We start from the raw sequence: 24230 nt of genomic DNA, 5'->3' as shown, positions 1-24230 counted from the left end.
CTGCCACACTTTGTAGCTGGACTAGAACTCGAACCCTATAAACAAACCCCGAATTTAGCGCTCGGATTTTGGACCCATTCACTCTTAAATGTATTTTGTTTTCAATCTCATAATAATTCTTTTCAGCACGGGCATGATGAAATTCCCTATAGCCTCTTCAAGTCCGAATAAGTGAATAACCTTAACTTGCCACCAGTTGTCTTTTTTTTTTAAAGAAGGAAAAATAAAAATTCTTTTGAGACGTGGCAAATTAGGGTTTTAGTCTTGGGCTTCTTCTAAAAAGGTCCAGACTTGGGAGCCCACGTGTTATATATGAAAATAACTTATGGGCCGAGCATAACCAGAGCCCATCTCAGCAGAGGCAAGATCTATTGCATTTATATAAACAGAGAGTGTTAGGGTTTTGTGCTTCACAAAGACAAGGGTTTGCTCTCTCGGCCGCTTTTAGCCTCACCCTTCATCTCTCTGCAGAGCTCTCGGGCTCCTCCAAGTTTTCAGCCATGGCCGTCGGGTACTCTCTCTCTCTCTCTCTCTCTCTCTCTCTCTCTCTCTCTACACACACACTAACATATTTCAGCACATGGATTTCTCGATCAGTGACTGACACATTAACCTTTGTATTACACAGCAAGAACAAGAGGATTTCCAAGTCGAAGAAAGGAGGAAAGAAGAAAGCGTAAGCTTATTTTTTTTACATCTATACATACACACTGATTTATATAGATCTGGGGTTTTTTTATTTTTGTTCTTATTTGTCATTTCGTATGATTTGCTAATTATGTGATAATCCCATTTATTTATTAATTAATTTGTATTTGTGAAACGAACATATAGGGTTGATCCGTTTGCCAAGAAGGATTGGTACGACATCAAGGCCCCGAAACTGTTCAACAACACGAATGTGGGCAAAACTCTCGTCTCCCGTACTCAGGGTACCAAGGTATTGATGTTATCTATCAATCATTGTTTTTTCTTTCCGTTTTAGATTTAGTTTTTTGGAATACCATATTAAGTAGGGTGAAAGCTATTGTGGAATCAGTTTATTTTGCTTTTCTTTCGACGAAATAGATTAGCGGGTGGGGGTTTTTATTAGACTGATGTTATTGTCGAATCATGCATTTGTTGTGTCCTTATGGATTGCAAATGTTTTGAAATTATGGTGTTGAAGTACTGCACAATTTTCTGTTTTCTGGAAGGCTGGTATTTAGAGTGGTGTTTTTGGGCTTGCATAATTAAGTTTATTTTGGGAAATGGTTTCTGCATACCGTGTTCTCCTTCTGCACTATGTTTATTTCTATCCAAATGCCATAAATAAACTCGTGCTGAGGGGTAGAGCAGTGAGGTGCTGAAATCACTTGCTTATGTTTATGTCGAGTAGAATGACTGTTACACCTGTTACATTTTGCTTTATCTATTTAGAAAACTTTCAAATGCATACATCGCTTGTTTGAAAAAATTGTTGAGCATTAAGCAAATTTTTTTCCCACATGATAACACACTTTGTATATATATTTAAATTGTTGACACACTGCATGCTTTTAACAAGTTTTTTGGTTTTAACAGATTGCTTCCGAAGGACTCAAGCATAGAGTCTTTGAGGTATCACTCGCTGACCTTCAGGGTGATGAGGAGCATGCTTACAGAAAGATGCGGTTGAGAGCTGAAGATGTCCAAGGGAAGACTGTTCTTACTAATTTCTGGGTATGCTTGAATTATATACGTTCTTATATTTTTTGGTATCATTTGTATGATTTCTTATGAACCCGTGCTCATGTATTATTGAATTCTTCAGGGAATGAACTTCACCACTGACAAGCTTAGGTCTTTGGTGCGCAAATGGCAAACCTTGATTGAAGCTCATGTGGATGTGAAGACCACTGACAACTACACTCTAAGGATGTTCTGCATTGGCTTCACCAAGAGACGTCCAAATCAGGTCAAGAGGACCTGCTATGCACAGTCTAGCCAAGTCAGACAGGTAATGTGTACCTTAATATGGAAACTCTCCCCTGACACTTTTTTTCTTCACGAGTGGACGGAGTTAAACCCCAACCGTTCACACTAGAAAAAAAAAAGGTGTGAGTGAGCAAAGCTCTACCTTAATAATTTGCATGATGTATTTGAATTTACCATGAATTTTGTCTATGTACTTATGCATGGTAGTGTTTGTTTCTGACGCCGTAATGCTACATTTATTGTCAGATTCGCCGTAAGATGAGTGAGATCATGATTGCCCAGGCAACTTCAAGTGATCTTAAGGGCTTGGTCAACAAGTTCATTGCTGAGAGCATTGGTAAAGAGATTGAGAAGGCAACAATGAGCATCTATCCATTGCAAAATGTCTTCATCAGGAAGGTCAAGATCTTGAAGGCACCCAAGTTTGATCTCACCAAGCTCATGGAGGTATACCCTTTTTAGGTCTTGGAAATCAATTTTTTTTATTTTTTCTATTTGAAATATTATATATAGTTAATGATGAACCGTGGTCATAGTACTTCCGAGAGTACTTGGCCTTATTTATCATGTACGTATTTCATTTGAGGGTTTGGCATCAGAATTTTTTGGTGCTATTTACTCCTTATCATTTGCATGCTTTCATTATGATTAGTAGCATTTCTGCATCATGGTGCAAATTGTGCAAATAGTTTTTCGTATTGCGGTCGTATGCTAAACTTTAGTGGAATGAATTTTGTGTAACTAGGTTTATGGTGGCGAAGATGTTGGTGTGAAGGTTGAGAGGCCCGCCGAAGAAGCAGCGCCTGAGGTGCAGCAAGAAATCGTTGGTGCTTAAGTGCTGCCTCTGTTATTTTCTTTAAGTAGTATTGTTCAATTTATGTTGTGAACTTACAAAGACCATATTACTTGGTGCTTGTTTTGTTCTAGCTTTTTGAGAAGATGAAAGTTGCTTGATCGAAATTTTGTGCTTTTAATCTAAATACTAAATTTTGAGAAGATGATTGAGGCTTGCTTTATTATACATCCTCTATTCTATTATCAACTTCTACATTTGGACTGAACTTGGAGGGTTTGAGGTGCCGCGGCGATGCCTGTTGTCCCTCGGCTCTAAGTTTTGGCGGTTTTCCGGGACATCGCTTCCATGGCAGTTGCAATTAGTGGTGCAAAATGGATTGGAAACTGGTCCAAGAGAAATTTGATTGGATAAATAGAGAAAATTGTAGCAATGATCTCTCAATTTTAATTCAATTGGAACAATGGTTCTTCAACTTTATTTCCTTAACCATTGGTCCTTCAATTTGTCAAAATGTGCAGTTATGGTTCTTTTCGTTAACATAGTTTGGTTAAATTCAGTCACGTGCATCATACATGAGACTGATTGTAGGGGCAATTGGTCAAAATTCAGTCACGTGCATCGCACATGAGACTGATTGTAGGGGCAATTAGGGAAACATAATATTTCTTGTGGGTTAAATTCTATCGAACGCAGAACCCATACCCAATTGAATTCAATCGAACGCAAAATATCGGTGAATTCGAAGCAGGTATGACGATGTGGTATGGAAGAGCTTTACTGCACTGGTACAGCTGGTATAGACTGGTATCGAGAAGGCATGGAGGAGCAAGCAGTTCGCTTAATTACCCCTACAATCAGTTTCGTGTGCCACGCACGTGACTGCATTTAACGGAATTATTGATGGTGTTAAAGAAAATGACCATAGATGCACATTTTGACGAGTTGAGACCAATGAGAGACCATTGCTACAATTTCCTTGGATAAATATACTAAATGCAACATTTTGAATTTTCCGACTTATCGAAAGTTACTGAAGCATCGTAAGTTAAAACAAGAAGAAAATGAGTGGCTTGTTTTGAATGGTTAGTGGGAGGTGACAATACGAAGGAAGCAGCTCATTTGATTAGATGAAGCCTATTTTACACAGAATCTGGGGTAATGCACTCGTGTTTTCGCCAACCAATCCGAGAAATGATTCGCTAAACACACCATTAGGATCATTTAAGGAAATAAAACATGCTTCCCTCTCAAGTGATTATTGCCTCAATCTCCCTTGGTGGAGGGTCTCATGCAGCCACACACACAACCCTTCCTGCGCCTCTCGGTGCTTCTGCCGCTGTAAATAAAATCCCTCAGGAGAACGCCCGTTCTGCTCACGTAAAATCCGTGCCTCCCTTTCTTTTTATTCTCATCCTCCAGTTTGAGCAAAATGTAGTGAATGTTCTGCAACTCAAACTGCAGCCTTCCGATCTTCTCTGACCCTTTACTTGCCTCTTCGACTACTCTCTCTCTGCGTACATTTCCAGCCTCCTCCAACTCCATGGAAGTCTGCTCGTCCAAAGACGGAGACTCCTCAATCTTCTTTTTCAGTTGGTCGTTAGTTTCCACTAGCTGCACAACAGCAGACTCAACTTCAAGTAAGTGTCTTTTGACTGTTTCATATTCAATGCCGTTGGCCCTTTTACCCTTCTTGCTTGTCTCCATCTTCTTATCCAAATCCCGAGCAATTGTCTGCAGACTTGTCAGTTTCTGGGCATCAGAAGCCAGTCTCTCCAAGATTTTTTCCTTCTTGCCTTCATGACGCGGCCTTCGAAAGGACGCTTCCAGCTTCTCAATTCCCCACTCCTTCTCAGCCTCAACATCTGAAGAAAAATTCTGAATCATCTGCTCAGAATCTGTAAACCGATGGCTGGGGGTAACATCTTCCATGCGTGCAGATGCCTGATTTTCTTTCTCACTGGCAATTGGATCCTGGCGACAGTATTGTTCGGCAGTTTCCCATAACTCAAGCATCTGATCATCAGCCCCACCAGTACCTCTCCAGCTTCTTCCATACGATGATAAATCAGAAACATGATCAAGCGGAATGTCTTTCATCAAAGTCCCATTAGCAGATTTTGTCTTCTGCAACTTGCGATTTTCACCAGTGAACTCCTTCCCAAGTTTCACCTCTTCACATTTACTGCCTTGTTCTTGAAGTAAGGCACCTTTTGATTGTAACTCTTCAATCTCCACAGACGAGTTGCTGTTTTTTGTACTTTCCTGAGTTGAAAGGCTTTCAATTTCTTCCACCATTGCCTTTTCAAAGGCTTCCATCGCAAGCCTTTCCGTCTCTTCCACAAACGTCATTTCAACTTCTTTGATCATAGTTTGCACTTCTGCCAATTCTGAAATTCCGTCGTGTACCAATGGGCTTTGATCTTCTGTGGAATCTTGACCGTTCTTTTCATATAGATGATTTGGCGGTTTCACATCCTAGAGGCACAGACATGCTAATTAGTGGAAAGAAAAAGAGCAGAAGCTAGCAATGGTGATAGCTAGAGTGGTCCAATTAGACACAAACATGGTAATTAAGTATCAAGTTTTAACATTAAACTTCAATTATCCACACAATCCAAGTTGCAAACCTGTGATCTACATTTGTTTCTGTTAGGAAGGTCTTCACTAGAACAAGAATGTTTTACGTATAGCGTTAAATTTCAGTTATAAACAGGACACTTGGGATTAGAATTAAATCGAACTTTCATGTGTACTTATGATAGCAGTTAATAAATACACATTTTCTCCATGCCAATAAGGCCAGAAACACAGACAGACACTTCTACATTATTGACAACTTGGGGTTAGGCTGTCAAAACCAAAAATGAGTCGACTCTACCTAGCTCAGACTTAATTGCTGAATCATCACTATCATCAATGTTTCTAAAGAGAGAAAATATTACCTTGTATTGTTGATTTCTTGCTACAAGAAGCTTCGATCTAAGTACGGCATTGTGCTGAAGAGATGCTACATTCTCTCTCAATGAGGCTACGGCAGGAACATATGCAGACAACTGGCCGATCAGTCCTCCAACTTCACCTTCCAAAGAGCTAACTCTCTCTTTCATTTGTTCGACCTCCACAGATTTCGCAGCACTTTCATCTTTAAGACTCTCACAAACATCAGTGAGCTCATGAACCGTATTTTCAAGAAAAGCTTCACGGAGAGCAGAAACTTGAAGATCAAAATAGAATGTCGCAGCCTCAGCCTCCCAGAGTTCAAAGTCATTGCTTCTCTCTTGTAGCTCGGAACTCAAATACTCCTCTCTCGTTCTATGTTCTTCAATTACTTCACTTAAGATACCCACTTCATTCGCCAGGGTTTCATTTGCTTCACGAAGGCTCTCGATTTCATCTTTCTGATTTGAGTAATCATTGGATAGTTCTAGAATCTGCTTCACACAATTCTCCCTCAGTCGCTTTGAATCTTCATGTTCCATCCTCATTTCCTGAACAGTTCTGCATAATTCCACATTCAAGTTCTCGGCCTTTCTAAGCTTCTCTTCTACTTCTGAGAGCTCCATGGTTTTCTGCTTCAGAGAATCCTTTCCAGCTAAAATTTGATGGTTCAGCTGATCTTTCGAGTCCTTGGCTTCATGCAGTTCCTTGTGCAACAATTGAACTGTCTCATTCAGATGTAGATTTTCTACTTCTTTTTCAATTACGTTACACAAGATTTGGTTCTTCAGAATTTCGTTTGCCTCACAAAGGCTATTGATTTCCTTTTTCTGATTTGTGCTATTTTCAGATAGTTCAAAAATCTCCTTCTCACAATTTTCTCGCACTAGATTTGATTCTTCAATTTCCATCTTCAGTTCCTGAATTGTTCTGCACAATTCCACATTCAAATCTTCCGTCTTTTTAAGCTTCTCTTCTGCCTCCGAGAGCTCCAAGGTTTTCTGTTTCAGAGAATCGTTTCCAACTAAAACTTGACGGCTTAGTTCTCCATTTAAGTCCTTGGCTTCACACAGTTCCTTGTCCAACAATTGGACCGTCTCATTCAGATGCAGGTTTTCTACTTCTTTCATCACTAAATTCTCCCCCAATGTTCCAACAGCCTCTTTGAGGTTGTTATTAATTACAAATTGACTGTTGAGATCTTTAGCAAGTGCTTTTAGTTCCGCAGCTTTCTCAATTGTGAAGCTCTCTAAAACCAACGAGAGGGTGCTGAAAGCTAGTGCTTCGTGGAAATTAACACTATTATCCTCTTCAAGCATTTGCTTTTCCTCTTTGAGGTCCATAAGTTCCTTAAGCAAAGATCTCTTCTCTTCAAGCACCTTGGAATTTTCTTCCTGCAGAACCACATAAGCATCCTCCAAATTTGCCAGCTTAGGTTGAAGAGTTAACAATTCAGCCTCTAATATTTCCTCCCTTTGCTCTTTCTCCGTCACTTCCAATCTCAACTCCCTTGTCATCTCTAGAAGGTCACGCTTCTCATTTTGTAGCGTAGAACAATGGTTTATCACGATCTCATACTCCTGCTCGAAGAATTGTTTTTCCGTCTCTACCTCTGCACCCTCTGATCTCAACTGCCCAAGTACAGTTAAGAGCACTGACTTCTCAACAAGCAACTGCTGTTCCTCATCCTTGCTCCGTAACAAAGAAGTTTTCAAGTCCTTGATAGTATTCAAAATGTGCAGCACATTTACTTTCCCTGGTTCAGTCTTATCGTCGTGCCTATCTGGTTCAATCTGTAGAGCCCTGAGGACTTGATGAACGCCCAACCTCAACTTGTCGATTTCTTCCACCAAGAATTGTTCTTCCACCTGTAGATCAAGATTTTCGCTCTCCAACTCTGAGATCAGCTTACTAGAAAACTTGGATTTCTCAACGTGTCTCTGACACTCAATGAATAATGACAAATTCTTCTCTTCCAGATCTTCTATAAACTTCTGAAGGATAAAGATCTCGATCTGGGCATTTAAAGCTTTATCTAGTTCTTCTTCAAATTCTTTCTTTCCCAGCTTTCTTTCTTCCTGCATGAGGTGGAAATTGTTTTCCAAACCTGCCAATCGGGCCTCACTTGACCGTATATAACTTGCACGCTCTCGTTTTTCTGCATGGAGGGAACCCCATAGTTCTTCTACTGCACTAAGTGTGGAGCCCTTCTCCTTCCCCAGGTTAGAATATTTCTTCTCTAATTTTGTAAAGCGCTTTTCCAGGTTTCGCAGTCTCTCCTCAACATCTTTCAACTGAAATACCAGGGTGCCTCTCTCATTAAGCAGACTGGACTTCTCATTATTGAGAGATTGGCACAACTCTTCTAAGCTGTTTGATCGTGCTCTAAACCGTTCAAGCTCAATGTCTGCAACAGAGAGGGAATTGTCCAGCAAGGTGTTCCTCTCAAAAAGCGCCTGCATATTCTGAGTGATAACTTGTAACTGTGAAAGCAGGAGAGCCTTCTCAGCCACAAGAGTGGATTTTTCTCCCTGGAGAAACTGGCAAGACGCTTGCAATTCTTTGACCTTCTCTCTCAAACCCTCCAACTCAGCGTTCAACCCCAACAGCGAGCTCCCCATAAAATCATTCTCCTTTGAAAGTTTACCCGTATCCTTCAACTTCTCATAAAGAAGTTCTCTCTCTTCTTTCCCCCTTGTGCATATATCTTCCAGCTTCGATTTTTCATTTTGCAAGTCTTTCACAGATGATTCAAAGCATTCAGGATTTAAACCAGCCGACTCCACCTGCTTCACCATAGCTTGATATCTTCTATTTAATCCCTTAATTTCCTCCTCCAAATGTAAAATATGCTGCTGGAGCGCATTGCTTTTGTCTGATTTTACCGCAACCTCCTGTTCAAGTTTTTCTTTCATCTCTTTGATGTTGAAGATTTCATCTTGCAGATTCTTTATGGAGACAGTGCAAGAAAAATTCAATTCACTTAGGCTCTTATTTTCCTCCTTTGCCCGTTGGACATCATCCTTCATATCCTGTTCGCGTATCTCCAAGTCCTTTAACATTTGAAGCCCATTTTTGAACTCCAGTGCTAAAGCTTTCTGTTCCTCCTGGGATTGAGAATGCAACTTCTGTAGAGCTTGAAGAGTCGCTTCCGCTTGCACAAACTGTAAGTGCTCCTCTTCCATCAAAATGTGAAGTTTCTCCATCTGGTCATCCTTCTCTGAAAGTTCTTGATCCTTAGTTGTAATCTTCTTCAGCAGACTGTCCGCCTCTAACCGCAGAGAGTGATTTGATCTCTCCAAGAGTACACATTGTTCTTCGGCACTCTTTAATTTTGCGGAGCCTGTCAAAACTTCGCTATTTAGTCGTTTAGCATCTGCTTGAGCCTTAGAAATTTCGCTTTCCATTTTAGCTATTGTATCCATGCACTGTTTGTATAGAAGAGCTGCAGCTTCTTTCCCTTCCTCCAGTGTAGCCAGAGATTCCTTCAAATATTTGACTTCACCTTGAGCTCTTTCAATTTGTTCATTAAGCATTCTGACATTTTCCACAGAGACGGAGATTTTCGTCTCCAAAGCAGATATCTTCTCAAGAGATTGCTTGTACTGAAGTAAACAATCTTCCTTTTCAGCCTCTAGTTTAGAAAGTTCTTGCTTGAGACTTTGAGCTTCAGTTTCTGCTTTAACAGCCAGCTCATTAAGTCCTTTTGCATCCCTTTGGGAAAAAGATAACTTGCTCTCCAGGCTAGATATCCTTTTCAAACATCGATTGTACTGCAGAAGACCAGTATCCCTCTCCGCTTCTAATTCCACCAGGGCTTCCTTCAATATTTTAGTTTCAATATCAGCTTTGCTTGCTCGTTCATCAAGCCCTCCAATAGCCTTTTGTGCATCATCTAGTTCTCTCCCCAGTTTAGACAACTTCTCCAAACTCTGCTCGTACTGAAGAAGGACTGCGTCTTTTTCAAATTGTATCTCATCTAGAGCTTTCTTTAAGGATTGAACTTCAGTTTCTGCTTTTGCAGCACGTTCAGATTGAGAAAGAACCTGGGTCTTGAGACTCTGGTTCTCACTTGTTAACTGAGAAAACCCATTTTGGAACTTTTGTTTGAAATCTTCTGCTTCATGAAAATTTAATCCTTGTCCCATCATTCCCTCTGCAACCTTTGAACTATTTGGCACTTCTCCTGGAGTGAACATCTCAATGAACTGCTTTAGACCACCTCTTCTGCTTATTCCAGGGTCGGAGTCTGCTGAGTTTCCTCCATTCCCTTTCAAAGCTTGTGAATTGATTGACAAGAGGCCCAATGCATCCTTATGCAAGTCATCAGGGTCAAATAAGGCACAAACTGGATGTGGCATTTCTGGTGTATGAGGTTCGACGTCTGGCCCAGAAGAGGCTGAGGACGATTCATCAGCCAATACATAAGGTACTTGGTTGGGAAATGCTTCTGCCATGGTTCGATGAGCCTGGCGCAGCTCCACAGTTGCATGATCGTACCTCTCTGCTAATGCACGATAAGCTCGATAGAACTCCTCCACCAGTTTCATGAGCTCCGGGCGTTTCTTGTAGTACATTTCTGCCCTCCTTGCAAAAGAATCTGCATCTTCTTCAATGAGCTTGATCATTGCTTTGACTTTGGCATCCATGTCTGCATAATAAGATTTAGGGTCAATTACAAATGTAGCCCGAAAATCCAAGGATATCCATATGCAAAAACACACTCAATTGCACATGTTGCAGAGAAAGAGAGAAATCAAACTGAGAAAATTCCAAGTACATTCATTTCTTTATCCCTGACCTGAATTATTTTTTAAAACATATTTCATATGCTGGAAATGACATCATGCTAATATCATAGATCACAAAACTTGAGATCCGCCATATTTTGTTTATGTTCATTCTTCATCTAGTTTCATGTTCAAATGAACGTGAATGTTATTGATCATAGTTTTACAGAAAAGTAACAGGACATGAGAGTCTTATACTGTCCTTTGTTGGCCAAGCAAAAGCTAACCAGGTATGAACACGGCTGGCCATGCAAAGAATGGTTTTCAGTATTTAGTTTTAGTTCTATCTACTCTCCTCCCTCGGTTACCATACCTCTTCTGTCCTTTCATCTCCATCTAAATACAAAATTGTTAAGAAATGGACTCAGCTTTTAAAAAATTAACATCCAAAAGAGAAGAATACAAGCAACTGGCTTGCTTGACATCTTTATGTTGCCATTACCACAAAAATGCTGTGTCTTATTGGTATGACTTGCCATCACACATAAGTAGTAGCTATATGCCTAGTGCACATACAACTGATAGCTTATATCTGCGTCTGAAAAATCAAATTTCAATCCAAGTCCTACTAAAACGATAAATTTTACAGAAAAATATGAAGACCTGTAAGATTCTCCTGAAGCCATTTTGAGTTCTTTGGAATGTGACTATCCCACCACCAAGAATATAATCGTCTGGACTCAGAATGTAACATGGTTGCCATGACTCCGGCGCAGCACAACAACAGAACTTATTTTGAGTTGGGAAAGGCCAGAATATCAGTTCAAGAAACTTCCACCCCTCAATATTCCAGATGAAGATTTGCAGTTCTCTCTCTCCCTCCTTCCACCTGTGCACCAAAATCATCAAAGAAAATATAATCGTCGGAATGGCATAAGGTTCACACCAGCAAGAAGATATCAAGACAAAACAAACAATACGAAATTGCATGCTACCTCCTCTATTAGACAGATAACAATTGATCCAAGGAAATAAGTAACCACTAAGCAAGAAAACAGCATTGAAAACAAAAACAATCTGGAAAATTAGTTTTCTTCAATATATGAGAAGTAAAAAAAATCTTGTAAGTGCTACAAATTGGAAAACACAAAAACCAGCCATCCATAAATTTACCCCCCAATAAAACCCAGTACACAGCAGCTTTTTTTAATTTTATAAAATTCATAAAACAAGAAGCCAAACTGCACAAGCAGCTTTTTTTAATTTGCATAAGCTCAGTACACAGCAGCTTTTTCTAATTATACAAAATTCATAAAACAAGAAGCCAAATTAAAACACATACCACCCCAATGATCAAATACAGAAAAGAGTTCATGAGAAAATAAACACACCAAAGATGGGAGATAATGCAAATCAGTTCCAAACAACAGCAGAGATGGATAAAAAAAGTTGACTTTTCCCCCTCTTTTATTAACCACAAGATCAAGAGCTTACCAGTAGATTGACTGATAGCAGGTGCTGGGACTTCCAATCAGCAAGTGAACCTACAAACCAAAGGAACATCATAAATGCATTAGTTTTGAGTAGATGGATCTTCATAAAAACTGCAAAAGCTTCGACCTTTATGAACCCAGAAGATTAAAAACTTACTCAGTGAATGATTTCAGAGATGGGTTCTGATAGAACATCAAAATCTCTCATTAAAACCTCACCATTCACATTAGAAACCAATGGGAAAAAACCAATGAGTTTTTCAATTCAGCAGCTATGATTGGAAAACTCCAGCTGCATACATTACAGTTTCACCCCATTCTCTCTCTCTCTCTCTCTCTTAAACAGAATACTCTCTCACTACACTTCTCCATTTATTGGGTTTTGTGCAGTATATTTGACAGATTTGGAACGATACTTTGATGACACTGTAAACCGTAAAGGCTAGAAAAAGAGAATGAGGAAGTAAAAACAGTAACTAAAACTGTTATTTTCTCCTTTATCTTGGAAAACACTATTCTAATTCAAAAAATGGAAGTGACGTTACTCCGAGAGTTTTGCTGTCGTTTGTCGTTTTTGCCCAACTTTTTGAAACATTTTTCGACTTTTGTTATAGTTTTTCACTTTAAGATAAACCAAATTATTAATCTAACCCTGCTTAAGATCTCCATAATGTTCTCTTTTGGGGTTTGCAAAATATTTTCTGTTCTTTTTGATAGTTTTGATAATCTTTCACGTCTCTTCCTCGTGGCATCATTGAAGTGCTCGTGCGACTTGCTTTTGCTGTCTTTTGTTGTAATTCTATGTTTTAGATCGTAAAATGCCTATAGGTGCCACATAGTTACAGAAATGAAGCCCCATAAACTAACATCCCATTTTATATATACATATATAGTTTTTATATTTGTGTACAATAATTATTGATATTTTTTTTTGTTGGAATATTAGATGAGATGGTACAGTGGATAGTTAGAAAAAGACAAATATAATACTCAACGTGAACATCAGGAACAAAAATTGCATTTTACAAGATATGCTAAAAAACATATAAAGTAAGTAGGTCTCGATAAAAATAAATTCTCATTGAAATCACATGTTACAAGACTTCGGATGGGCTCACACTATAGCACAATACTTATCGATGTTTTTCATTTTGTTTCTTTTCTTTTCAGTAGGACAATCATGAAGCAATATTCTAAATCAAATTTTAATGTACAATGTGACAATATTCAGTGCTATACAATAATTTTTTTCACACGTACATCCATGTATTTTGTTACATAACACTTACCTAGTTTTGGTTGAACTGTCATTTTTTTTTTTTTTTTTTTTTACAAATCTACTAAAATTGGATACATTACTTTTGTGCATATTTTTCGTTTATTAGCTCATTTACTATGCCTGTAGGCTTATTATGGAAAGTGAAATATAAGATGGAATGACCAATAATTTTTCCAATTGTCATGTACGATCAAAAATTCAATGACAGATTATAGTGATTTAAATCTCTCATATTTCTCTTAAGTAGGAAAGGAAAAAAAAATGATTAGAATGGGAGAGCATCCTTCTCTATGAAAGAAACTCTCAATATTTTCTTCTAAAAATGTATGCAAACACCACCAAATTAGAATTTTGGAATTTAGATACTACTGGAATTTAAATTGTGGATGATACCCGTCACCTATTTTTTTAGGTGGGCCGTCTCTTTTCATGGTGGACCGGTGGGACTGGACGGTGGAGCCTCGGCCAACCCTTGTCGTTCATCCTTCCTACAACTCTACAGCTACAGCATAACCCTACAGGGGAGGCATTAGCCCCTTTCAAGAAACATATATATAAACCCTAAATATTATTTCATCACCCCTCCTTTAAGTGTAATGGGCTAATAACACAACCATTTTAGTTTGTTGTGTTGTGTTGAATTCATAAAATTCTATGTTTATATAATAATATATATGAGAAATGATGCTGGAAAATAAATTACAGTACTTGATTTTTTTTATCGTCTTTGTGTTTTTCATCTTCACTTTCTATATTACATATAATTTTATCATTGAAATGACAATGTGCTCACTTGCACTCTCTTTTTTGCAACAACATAAGATGTATTAATCAATTGTTAGACGAGAGATTATTCAAATTGTATAATAAAATGTCTGTGTGATGGAACACAACCATCAACAGTTTCTAGCGTTACAAAGAAAGTAAGTAGCATGATAGCAAATGCTTACCCACCATAATGCTAAATGGAAAGGAAAATCGTGATGATTGCGGAGGTAGGAAGAAAATGAAGTACTACTTATGATTGCAGAAGTTGTTCATTTGTACTATATTAATTATAAGTTACATCTTAAAAATGGCGTTTGACTGGTAATCACAGTGATGCACACTTATACCTGAGTGTGGGAATGTAGCTAGGTTTACTGTTGAAATAATGATCATGCGAATAGATCACATGGAAAGACTTCAATCCGTTTTTTAACATTGACAAAAAAACAATAATGTCTCTAAACTTTGATATGAGTTCGATCTCTACCGATCTCTTTTCTTCCAACATTTAGCAATTATCGTTTGTCAAAATAAATAAATAAATAAATAAAGACTTCTATCACATTGATAATTCATTTCTATGTCCATATATACGAGATCGCATGCATGAGATATGTGTACCAGTGTAGAACCCTAACCCTAATTATGCATGGTCAGCATGGTCATGATCGTCATGGACCACGTTGATAGTGCTAGCTAGGTTGGGTTCTACCAAATTTTCTATCTTCTTCCTTTGATAATATTCTTAAATTAATTAAAATGGTGTGGTAGTAGCTAGGAGACTGGTGAAGATTATTGTTTAATAAAAAGAAAGTCCTCCCGCCCCTAAAAAAATCTTGCCTCAACAATATCCTTTGTGATTGTGGGTCAGCTTAACTGGTTAATTCAACAGTACTGTACTTAATTCAAAAGTTCCTTCTGATGAAACCCTAGATCCTCTTAGCATATGCCATATATATAGCAATATTATGAACATTTAGACCACATGTAGCAATATTTGAATATTATCGAGCACATAATTAATTAACAAAATATTTATGAACTATTTGGTCCCACAATACTTGCAATTACCAGACATAATGACATGTTCAACATACAAACATTATAGTAAAAGTGATCTCAAGGAAAAAAACATAGTGAAGCCATGTATAATTTCTTGGTGCATTCCTGGTTTAAGAACTATGGAAGAAAAACTACAAGTGTCTCACGTTGAGAAATTGACAACTCATAAAAGGGGAATGAGGATCCTCGCTGGATCCTCTTTGTAAGAATCTTGGGGATCTTCAAATCATATATGTTCATCGTATATTGTGTAATCAAAAATTATTTTAATTTTTTTTATTTAAAATTGAATATAAACAGTAGTTGATAAAAATTGGCCCCATAATGTACGATAAACGGATGTGATTAGAGGATCCGGCAATGATCCTCTCTCATAAAAGGGTATATTATATGACAGTTCTATTTTAATTGAACGGAAATTTTTGATATAAAAACCCTATAGATATTTGGAGGTTCATAGATCCTAATATGACCCTTTCGGTCTTATTTGAAGCGATAGAAAGTGCGTATATTACTTAAATCATGTTGGAGTTTTGGAGCTTGTAACACTTCCTAAGACAGCTTGTATTGATTTAGACAGTGAGCATTATCCCTATTCACCTTACTTTTCCTTCTATTTGAATTTTGATGTTACTGCCCACGAAATTTAAGCTACAATGCTTTGAAGACACTAGAGCTGTCGGTCACCGACTAATATGATGTGCCCCTCCCTTCCCCTCTCTCTCTCTCTCTCTCTCTCTCTCTCTCTCATTATTGGAGATGAATATATATATGTTAGATGTTAGGTTCTAGAGACACACATTTTTTATATACATTTTGACACCTTTTATAGAGCCCACTTTATAACCTACCGTCTATATATGAGTACATCATTTATAAATAATTTTTTCAAATCATTAGACAAATTCAAAACGATTAAAACATTCATTTGTAGTGAAGAAAGCAGACGAATATGATTTTATAAGGAAACACTAAATTTATTAATTCAACGGTCATATGGTTTCGCCATTTCGTATTTGAGTTTTTAGTGGTCATAACCTTTTAGGAAAGACTTAAAAGATAGATAGCTCTAATCATTGAATGTTAAAAGATAGATTACTGAGTAAGCTCACAAATACGTATATCAAAATGTATGTTAAAAGCGTGTTTCCGAACTCGCGGATCCTAACATATATAGACACACATATGCTACTCCTACCACATTTTCTATACGATATTTGTATCACCTCTCTAATAGAAATGAGATCCATATGTATTAGTGAGTCTTACTTTTGTTAGAAATGTAGTACGAATGTGATTAGTATAGCATTAATATTGTGGAATTTGGCAATGTAAAATCTCATATATGACCTCTCTTAAATCACGCTACCAAAACAAACTCTCCACCAACTAACTAAAACGAATCGTCTTACAAATCTAGAAAAGCAATGTGTGGGGTGGGGAGATGGATGGAGAAATAATAATGGAATTTGCAAATGGACCCCAACCGAAAACCGAAACATGATCATGTTTGAGATTTTGTTTTTGTTTTTGTGTTTTAGCGAATGGAACAGTAAGCTAGCCAGCTATGGCACCTCATGTTCCCCTTCACTGTTGGGTAAACGTCACTCTCCATGCTCTCACTCATGTGCGATCATTTGTGACATCTCAACCTCACAACAAAGTCATCCTAACTGCACTTCTCTTCGCATTCAAATTGGTACAAGATATGAGGCATAAAGAGAGAAAATGCGAGAATCGAACTCTTTATGATCAATGTCAATACTCTAGCGCTGAGACCGTTTACGAGCTCCTGTTGTTTCTATACGTGCAAGTCAGTGGCTAAATAAGTTGGTGTAGTTTGGTCTGCTACTAACAAAGGGGATGATGTGCACAATCACACATTGATGAAGTACAACAATAATATATAGTTTATAAATGGTCGTCTACTGATTGCATCGACTTCTTCTTTGTGTTCCTCATCTAAGGGTTAGGTTGGTGATGTCGCTCCATGATTTGAATATTATAATAAACACGAGGTTAATTGACTAGGACACTGCTCGCAAATACTAAGGCAAATTGTGTTGGAAAAATAGGGTCTAATTGCTATATTAAATCACATAGAAAATCAAAAAATAATTCATGCAATTACATATCAAAGTAATGCATGCACATGAGTTACCAACGTTAAATGAACATGACATAATGAATTAAAAAAACTTAGAAAACATGGTCGAGGCAAGTGTTGGACACCCTGTCCTTAAGACAAGTTTACGCCCCACTATGGTGCTGATGGTTGATCAGCGCTTGTCTCCCAAGATACAACTATCACATCCTTGTAATAGTAGCACTCCAAATCACAAGCCTCCATGAACCACGATTGTGTTGAAAACTTTCTCATATGGACTCGATGAGACTCTCTAATATTAGTGCACTCTATGTATGATTATGTAAACAATGTAAAGTTATTTTATGTTTATAGGGGGCTTTCCTATTTATAGAATATGAGATATCTCTTGGAAAGTATGTGACCATTCATGAAGAGACAAAAGCTACCACTCTTCATTAGGATAGACATATATTTCTACCAAAAAACATCACTTCTAATTTCCATTTAATTAATTAATTTAATATAATAAAAATAATATTAAATTTTCCAACAAATTGTAGCTGAGACCATTCCTTTATACCCTAGGCAAATTATTGTTTCTAAGTTCGAAAGATGTAATGTTTTTGTGAGAGAGAATAATAGACTAAGGAGATCCAAATACCCATTTTTTCAAGTTAACATTGATGTAGTATAGAATGTGTTCAGCAAATGTTTATGGCCTTTTGGAGATTATGGTTTTGTTTTTCCTTTTGGACGTGATGATTATGAGTACAACTATTCATTTCTCATTTAGGATAGTGGTTGCTCTTTTTGTCAACTTTTACAATTGTGCAAGAATTCAATGTACGGCATACCGTGTGCATTACAATTTAACAGTTAAATATGTACTAAAGAATACAAGAACACTAAACAAGTGAATTTAAACTACGTTACTACATACAAGACAACGTATACGATACACTGATATGATCTAAGTTGTGCAGGTGCATATTTCACAAAGCTGTCATGAGCTTGAAGGGAAAATCATATTCAAAGAGGAAATATGCCAGGCCATATTTAACCAATGCACATGTGAAATGGAAACCAAATTATAGCATGGTCTATGAAAGTTACCAGATAAAAACGGTAAGGTTGGAAACAAAAGGGGTAAAAGAAGAAACTATAGACTGAAATTCCATATTATACAACCAAGAGAGCAGGGATACCTTATTATTATTATACAAGTACAGAAGAAAAAAAAAAGAAAAAAAACTAACTGAAACGGCATACAGAACTGAACTTAATATCTTTGGAGTACAAGGTATACTAAAAGATTTAGCTTCGCGAAAGTCCAACCACCTCAATGCTGGGGAGTGAGGGACGGGAACGAAGGAATGGACTGCAAAATTAGTTTCCTACCCGCCCTTCGACCAGGTGATGGCCCAAATTCATTATTGGGAGGGGACACCCTCTTACCATTCGGAGAAGCGGTCTTCATGCCAGTGCTAGGAGACCCATCTCCTTGAAGAATCTCTGGCATTTCATCCTCTGCAACTGCTTGGTTATGTCCCTCTAACTTGGATTCAGGGCGCAGAATATTTGGTTTTCCGAGTTTCTGGATTGTGATTGTATATAATCCCGAAGACGATCCAATGTTAAAAGTAGAAGATCTTGGCGGTTTGTGCTTTGACGAAAACGGCAGTGAGAATTGTCTGGAACATAAAAGAATTGTTAAACATCTAACAGCAATGATACATCAACTTCTCAACCAACAAATAGTTTAAGAATTAAACCTGGAAAGCCGTAATGGCGTTGAGGGAAGAGCAGAATCCTGGCGCTGCTCTTCATTTCTCTGAATTTCATTTTTCTGTTGATGTTTTTCAGCCACACTCTTGTCGCATGCTTCTGTTTCTTCTTCGTCTGCCTCAGTTTCTGTTCCTACAAAAGATCCTGAATTGCAAAGGAATAAGTAACAAATATCAACATAATTGGCAAGCACACTTGAAGGACATCAAATTCAGATGGGAATGCAGATAAAAAGAAATCCACGAAGAAGTAATTAAGTCGAGCATAACAACTCACTCACCATCCTTTCTACCAAATGCGTTTTTACAGCCTTCACATCTGCAGCTAATGGAGCATCCAACACCGCCCTTTAAAAAAAAATTCAAGTGTGAATAACATTTATATAGGATATTACAAGCAAACAAGATATGCTGACGGTGAACCTGATAGCATTCACAGTATTTTTTCAGGCAGCTTGATTTCTTGCAGTTGCAACCTCTTTTATGCCGCGCAGAAGCTGGGGTCTTGCTGGACTCCTCCTGCAAGTGAAAGCAACTTTTACTGGTTAAATTTCTGTTCAACCTGCAAACAGAGCATAGAATATTGGATTCATTTTCTAACCCCATATTCAGGAACAGGATCAGCGGTCCTAATCACTTTCGGAGCAAATGCAAGTGGGTTGCGAGACTCAATCTGTTTACGAGTTGCAAGAACAGTATCTTCATGAATAGGCTTGTTAAAGCATTCTTGACATGAACATGGCTCTATGCAGTAGACACCAGCAGCAAAGCATTCACAGTAACTGCACGAACAGTATCAGAAGTCAAATTATAGACTCAAGGACCAGTGCAAGAGGTAAACAGAATCAAAGAACAACAGTTTATCCGCCTCAGGAGTTTATGCAGGAGGTAACTCCTCTACATGTAGAACGTGTAACAACCACCAGTTTTAAAGCTTTTTCGTATCAAAGGACAATGTTGATTGAGACAATTGGATGCAATTCTAAAGTGAGCGAAATGAAATTCCTAAGCCAATATATATCTGACTGATAATATTCAAACATTCAATAAAAGCTGTCTCACTACAAGTGACAAAAGTTTTAGGCTTCACTAAAAGGTAGATGAAGAACCTACAGTTTCAGACACTTCGATTTTTTACAGTTGCAACGTTTGCAAGAAGACTCGGTTTCTCCAGCTTGTTCGAACTTGCGCCTGCACATCCAATCAGAATTATAAGATGTCAGATAAAGGTACAAAAATCTAACCAATCACATGAAAATGAAAATGAACATGACATAATAAGTTAATGAAGAATATATGGTCAACAGCACATGCCTCTTCTTTTTGGGGCTATTCTGGTTAAACTCTTCATTAGCTAAAAATGCAGGTTCTTGGGAAGCATCTTGCAGCAGCTGAACGCCATTTTCGGTGCCATCCATGTCCCTTTCAGAAGAAGCCGAAGAGAAAGATTCATGACCAGGTCCTTGACCAGCTGTGGGGGAATGAGCAGAGGCAGCGAGGTTGGGTAAACTTAGTTGTCTACCATAGGCCATATTTTCACGCTTAATGGTCTTGTAGTCTTTTGAGGTTGTTGCAAGAGCATTTAGGTGCAAACCAATTCCAGGTAAGATGCACCGGGCGGATTCACCACCAGGTTTTATTGGAACCAGTTGCTTATCATTTGTAGTGATTTTTTCATCAGATTGAGATAACATAGAAGAACTAAAATTTGGAACATTGTCTAAACTCTTCCTGCGAGCTCCTGCCGTCTCAAAATCCAGACAGCGCCTTCGCAAGCCACGATGCAAATTTAAACCAGGCTAATGCACAAACAGATAAAATAGTATTAGCACAACCAAATAAAAAAAAAAAAAGGTCGTACCCAGTGCACAAGGCTCCCGCTTTACGCAGGGTCTGGGAGAGGTGAATGTCGGCTAGCCTTACCCCCATTTATGGAGAGGCTACTCCCAAGTATTAGCACAACCAAATAAGTAAAATAAATAAGGTAAGGACAACAATTCACAACAAAGTAGTCAAGAATCTTTGGAATCGGCATTATTAGGACTATCGTGAAGGCATAGTGAATGTTTTACCTTACAATTGAACTGATCTTCTTTCTCGATTTGATTGCTACCCATACAACTATTCAAATGGTCCTGCATCAGTTCTGTATCTTCCGGCTGACTAGCTTCTCCATATTGAGAGGAAGGATCTTCAGTTTCAGGTTGTTCTCCGGAACCAACTGTATCAAGGACTAGCACGTTTTGCTCATCATTAATGTCATTCTGTGAGAGTCGCGGCATAAGAGAATTACAAAATCTTGTTACGGAGTCCAGAGGATTCTGCATTATCCCCCTGAAAGCCTCTGAGGCATTGGGGGAATCGAAAATTAATAGGTCGGTAGCATCAGAGATCAAACTCTCCCAATCACAGCCTGTCCCTTCTCTTCTTTGGCCACTCTGGCATATGCTCTGTAGATGTGCTTCACCATCAGATGAACCATTTTCAGAGGTCTTTTGAGCATATGGAACGAGTGGAGCTGACAAGGCAGCTGCTTCCGACTCACAACCTGCCTCAGTACCACAAGAAGTTGCTGCGTCACATTCAGGGCTACCACAGTCATATTTCAAATTTCGCGGCAGCTCAATCACAAACTTTGAGTGCTCACTAGGTGGTTCCGCAGAAGCTTCTCCTACAGAATCCCCTGGAACACAACTCTCATGCAGCTCCTCTGCGTTAATATAGAATTCAGCCGCATCTTCATTCACAGAGACTTTGTTACCGCTTTCCAGAGAGGACTCAGGTTTTGACGGATCTGAAGGGTTATGCCTGAAAGAAATGCAAGAATAATTTACCACGCAAAATAGGTAAAAGAAAAAAAAAAGTAAAAAAGAAATAAAGCAGTCAATTACCTCCTCAGGAACCTGGATTCCTTGTGAGAACTGACATGGGGTGAAGTGAAAACGGAAGGAAGGGAAGCGAAACTGAGGGAGCTGAACGTCTGAGTAATGTGCACAGACTTAACCGGCTTGATAGGAGAAAGACTATTGATATAGTTAAAGACTGGAGAATCCTGCACTTACGAAAAACAAAAAACTTTACAGGATGAAAAAATTACACACACACACACACACAACGATCATAACATGAATATGGGTCATGTACTCCAGGTATACACATTCTCGGATGTTATGGCCAAATCCTGAACCAGATGAACTCTCCTACGAAAACACATATTTCTTCGCACTTTAAGCCCGGTCTAAAATATAGAAATTATACACAACTAATAATATAATATCTAAAAAATTGCACTAGCAATAGAAAAGAAGATCCACATATTACATATAAATCACAATCAAGCAAAAATTGACCACGAAATCTGGGAAAATGAATGTCAACAAAACTAATTATCTGAAAATTTGCATGAAAACCTATAAATCAAATCTGTTAATAACTTTACTGAAACGTCTGCCTCACCAAATTATGGCTTTATGACCTCAAATCTGCTGGAGAATGTGATTATCATCTTATAACAAATAATTAAGTAACAAGTGACTCGCAAAGTACCTCAAGAAAACAAATAGCTATGCATTCAATCTAAAATAAAAGAAAAGAAATTTCGAATTTAATTCCATCACCTTCTGCAAACCAGTAAAAAAGGGGGTAAAATGGTAAAAATAAGGTCCAAAGCAATCCCAAATTGAGTTTTTTTTTTTTTTTTTTTTTTTGCAAAGAAAATCATTTCTCAAGAAGCCAAATTGTGACAATTGACCATAAAATTGAGGTCATTTTTGAGATCCAAATCATAAATTTCTGCAATCCCACATAAAGTTTCCAAAATAAAAGCAGAAAATAAAATGAGAAAACTGACAATTAAATATCTCAATAGAATTATCAAGTGATCCTTCTTAGGATTAGAATATCCAATTGACCACCCAAAAAAATGAGAGCTGATCCAGCTGAAAATCAAACATCAACCCACATGCAGTGATGCAGGTGCAACCCATGAAACTAAAATGGGAAAAACAAAACCAAAAAAATCCTTGGTCAACTTTCTCAAGAAATTCACGAGCTTTAGAAACACAGAGGAGACAACCTCAAAAACCCAGTTCAGAAACAACCTTAAAAATTCAGAATTAAAAAATAAATAAAATAAAAAACAAAATGGGCACAAAGCCTGACCTCAAATTTGGCCTTGGGGGTGCCGATCTGGTTCCTCTCGGGGGTGTCCATTTCCAGAGAGGCAGCTCCACCGCATGCCACCACTACCTCAGCCACTCCATCAGCCCACAACCACCGCTACTCTCTCTCTCTCTCTCTCCCTCTCTACGTTTTGGTGCTGAATTTGGTCTCCTTCTCTCTAAAGCCCAAACTGTAAAAAAAAGGAAGAAATGGCGAGGTGGGTCTGCTGGAATTTGGAAAATAGGTCTAGGATTTTCAAGAAGCGGGAAGGCGGGAGATTTTGGAAACAAGCAGGGCTATAGACTTTTCTTGTGGGGATAACTTTGACCCTACCACCACCACCCCAAAGCCCCACTGCTCTCAACAGCTGTATCTATCTATGTATATATATTTGTGTAATTTTCTCACCACCACCACCCACCCAACCCAACACCACCCAGCTTTTAAAAAAAGGTCACGTACAGGGATTTTATCAAATCTTTCTTTCTTTCAGTTTCTCTCTGTCTCTCTCTCTCACTCACTCACTCACTCACTCTCTCACTTCCTTCTTCACCCTTTTTTGGTCTATGGCACTTCGGGTCTTCGGCTTTTTATATTAATAATGTTGCTTTGATTTGCATTCTTTTCACTACTTGACTTTGTAAACTGTAGTACTTGTCCTTTGAGTCATTGACTATTTTGCCACTCTTCCATCTAAATTGGAAAAAAAAACTAGTTTTGGCCTTTTGGAATCACCCATTGTGGCAGTCAATGCCAGAGAATTTTTTTAAATGTTAAAGCACAGAAGAGTATCATAGATCTATCTACATGTGAGTGTTCTTCTTAAGGGAAATGTACATTTCCAATTCAACATTACATTTCCATTTTGGTGTAAATTATATCGTCTTTACAGGGTTAAAACCGTCACTTTAACATCTAATACAGGGTTAAAAATGTCTATGCATTACAAGGTTAAAACCATCACTTTAACATCTAATACAGGGTTAAAAGTGTCTATGCACCACCTGACACGTAGTTAAAATTGGTGGATATGACATTACAGTGTATGTTCGACTTCTCAAATATTGTTATTAATTAGCCAGATACATGTTGTATCCTAATGTAATTTGTTTGGATTAGTAGGATCAACTCTCAATAAAATGGGCCCTACACGTATTATTTGGAATTTTGAAGCT

The 24230-nt window shown here is 38.1% G+C and overlaps 3 protein-coding genes across 3 annotated transcripts; 1 reads left to right on the top strand and 2 right to left on the bottom strand.

Moving 5' to 3' along the window:
• The first annotated feature begins 359 nt into the window (after positions 1-359).
• LOC126596002 (40S ribosomal protein S3a-2-like) lies at positions 360-2916 on the top strand. Its single transcript, XM_050262424.1, has 7 exons — positions 360-511; positions 629-676; positions 835-940; positions 1564-1701; positions 1793-1978; positions 2203-2403; positions 2702-2916. The coding sequence occupies exons 1-7, from the start codon at positions 501-503 to the stop codon at positions 2789-2791; spliced, it is 780 nt and encodes a 259-aa protein (XP_050118381.1). The 5' UTR covers positions 360-500; the 3' UTR covers positions 2792-2916.
• Positions 2917-3852: 936 nt separating this feature from the next.
• On the bottom strand, positions 3853-12331 carry LOC126596001 (protein NETWORKED 1A-like). Its single transcript, XM_050262422.1, has 5 exons — positions 12070-12331; positions 11914-11963; positions 11083-11308; positions 5695-10340; positions 3853-5227 (listed from the first exon to the last, which is right to left on the bottom strand). Exons 3-5 carry the CDS (start codon positions 11180-11182, stop codon positions 4016-4018), a joined length of 5958 nt encoding a protein of 1985 aa, XP_050118379.1. The 5' UTR covers positions 11183-11308; positions 11914-11963; positions 12070-12331; the 3' UTR covers positions 3853-4015.
• A 5926-nt stretch (positions 12332-18257) lies between these two features.
• Positions 18258-23449, bottom strand: LOC126594780 (protein tesmin/TSO1-like CXC 2). The gene is made up of 10 exons (XM_050261036.1): positions 23056-23449; positions 21786-21946; positions 20967-21702; positions 20209-20693; positions 20008-20085; positions 19496-19676; positions 19318-19413; positions 19176-19242; positions 18883-19039; positions 18258-18801 (listed from the first exon to the last, which is right to left on the bottom strand). The coding sequence occupies exons 1-10, from the start codon at positions 23104-23106 to the stop codon at positions 18450-18452; spliced, it is 2364 nt and encodes a 787-aa protein (XP_050116993.1). The 5' UTR covers positions 23107-23449; the 3' UTR covers positions 18258-18449.
• Between the last annotated feature and the right edge of the window lie 781 nt (positions 23450-24230).

This window comes from Malus sylvestris, chromosome 13 (genome assembly GCF_916048215.2).
Source record: "Malus sylvestris chromosome 13, drMalSylv7.2, whole genome shotgun sequence".
NCBI lineage: Eukaryota > Viridiplantae > Streptophyta > Magnoliopsida > Rosales > Rosaceae > Malus > Malus sylvestris.
This window is presented reverse-complemented; position numbering and strand designations above follow the sequence as displayed.

Coding starts and splice junctions, on each gene's coding strand:
- LOC126596002 (XM_050262424.1), top strand. Junction 677..834: donor AAAGGAGGAAAGAAGAAAGC/GTAAGCTTATTT, acceptor ACGAACATATAG/GGTTGATCCGTTTGCCAAGA. Junction 941..1,563: donor CCCGTACTCAGGGTACCAAG/GTATTGATGTTA, acceptor TGGTTTTAACAG/ATTGCTTCCGAAGGACTCAA.
- LOC126594780 (XM_050261036.1), bottom strand. CDS start 23,106: ATGGACACCCCCGAGAGGAACCAGATCGGCACCCCCAAGGCCAAATTT. Junction 21,947..23,055: donor CCCCCAAGGCCAAATTTGAG/GTCAGGCTTTGT, acceptor TCGTAAGTGCAG/GATTCTCCAGTCTTTAACTA. Junction 19,414..19,495: donor ATCCTGTTCCTGAATATGGG/GTTAGAAAATGA, acceptor TTTCACTTGCAG/GAGGAGTCCAGCAAGACCCC.
- LOC126596001 (XM_050262422.1), bottom strand. CDS start 11,182: ATGGCAACCATGTTACATTCTGAGTCCAGACGATTATATTCTTGGTGG. Junction 10,341..11,082: donor GCTTCAGGAGAATCTTACAG/GTCTTCATATTT, acceptor CTTATTATGCAG/ACATGGATGCCAAAGTCAAA. Junction 5,228..5,694: donor CAAGAAATCAACAATACAAG/GTAATATTTTCT, acceptor CTGTGCCTCTAG/GATGTGAAACCGCCAAATCA.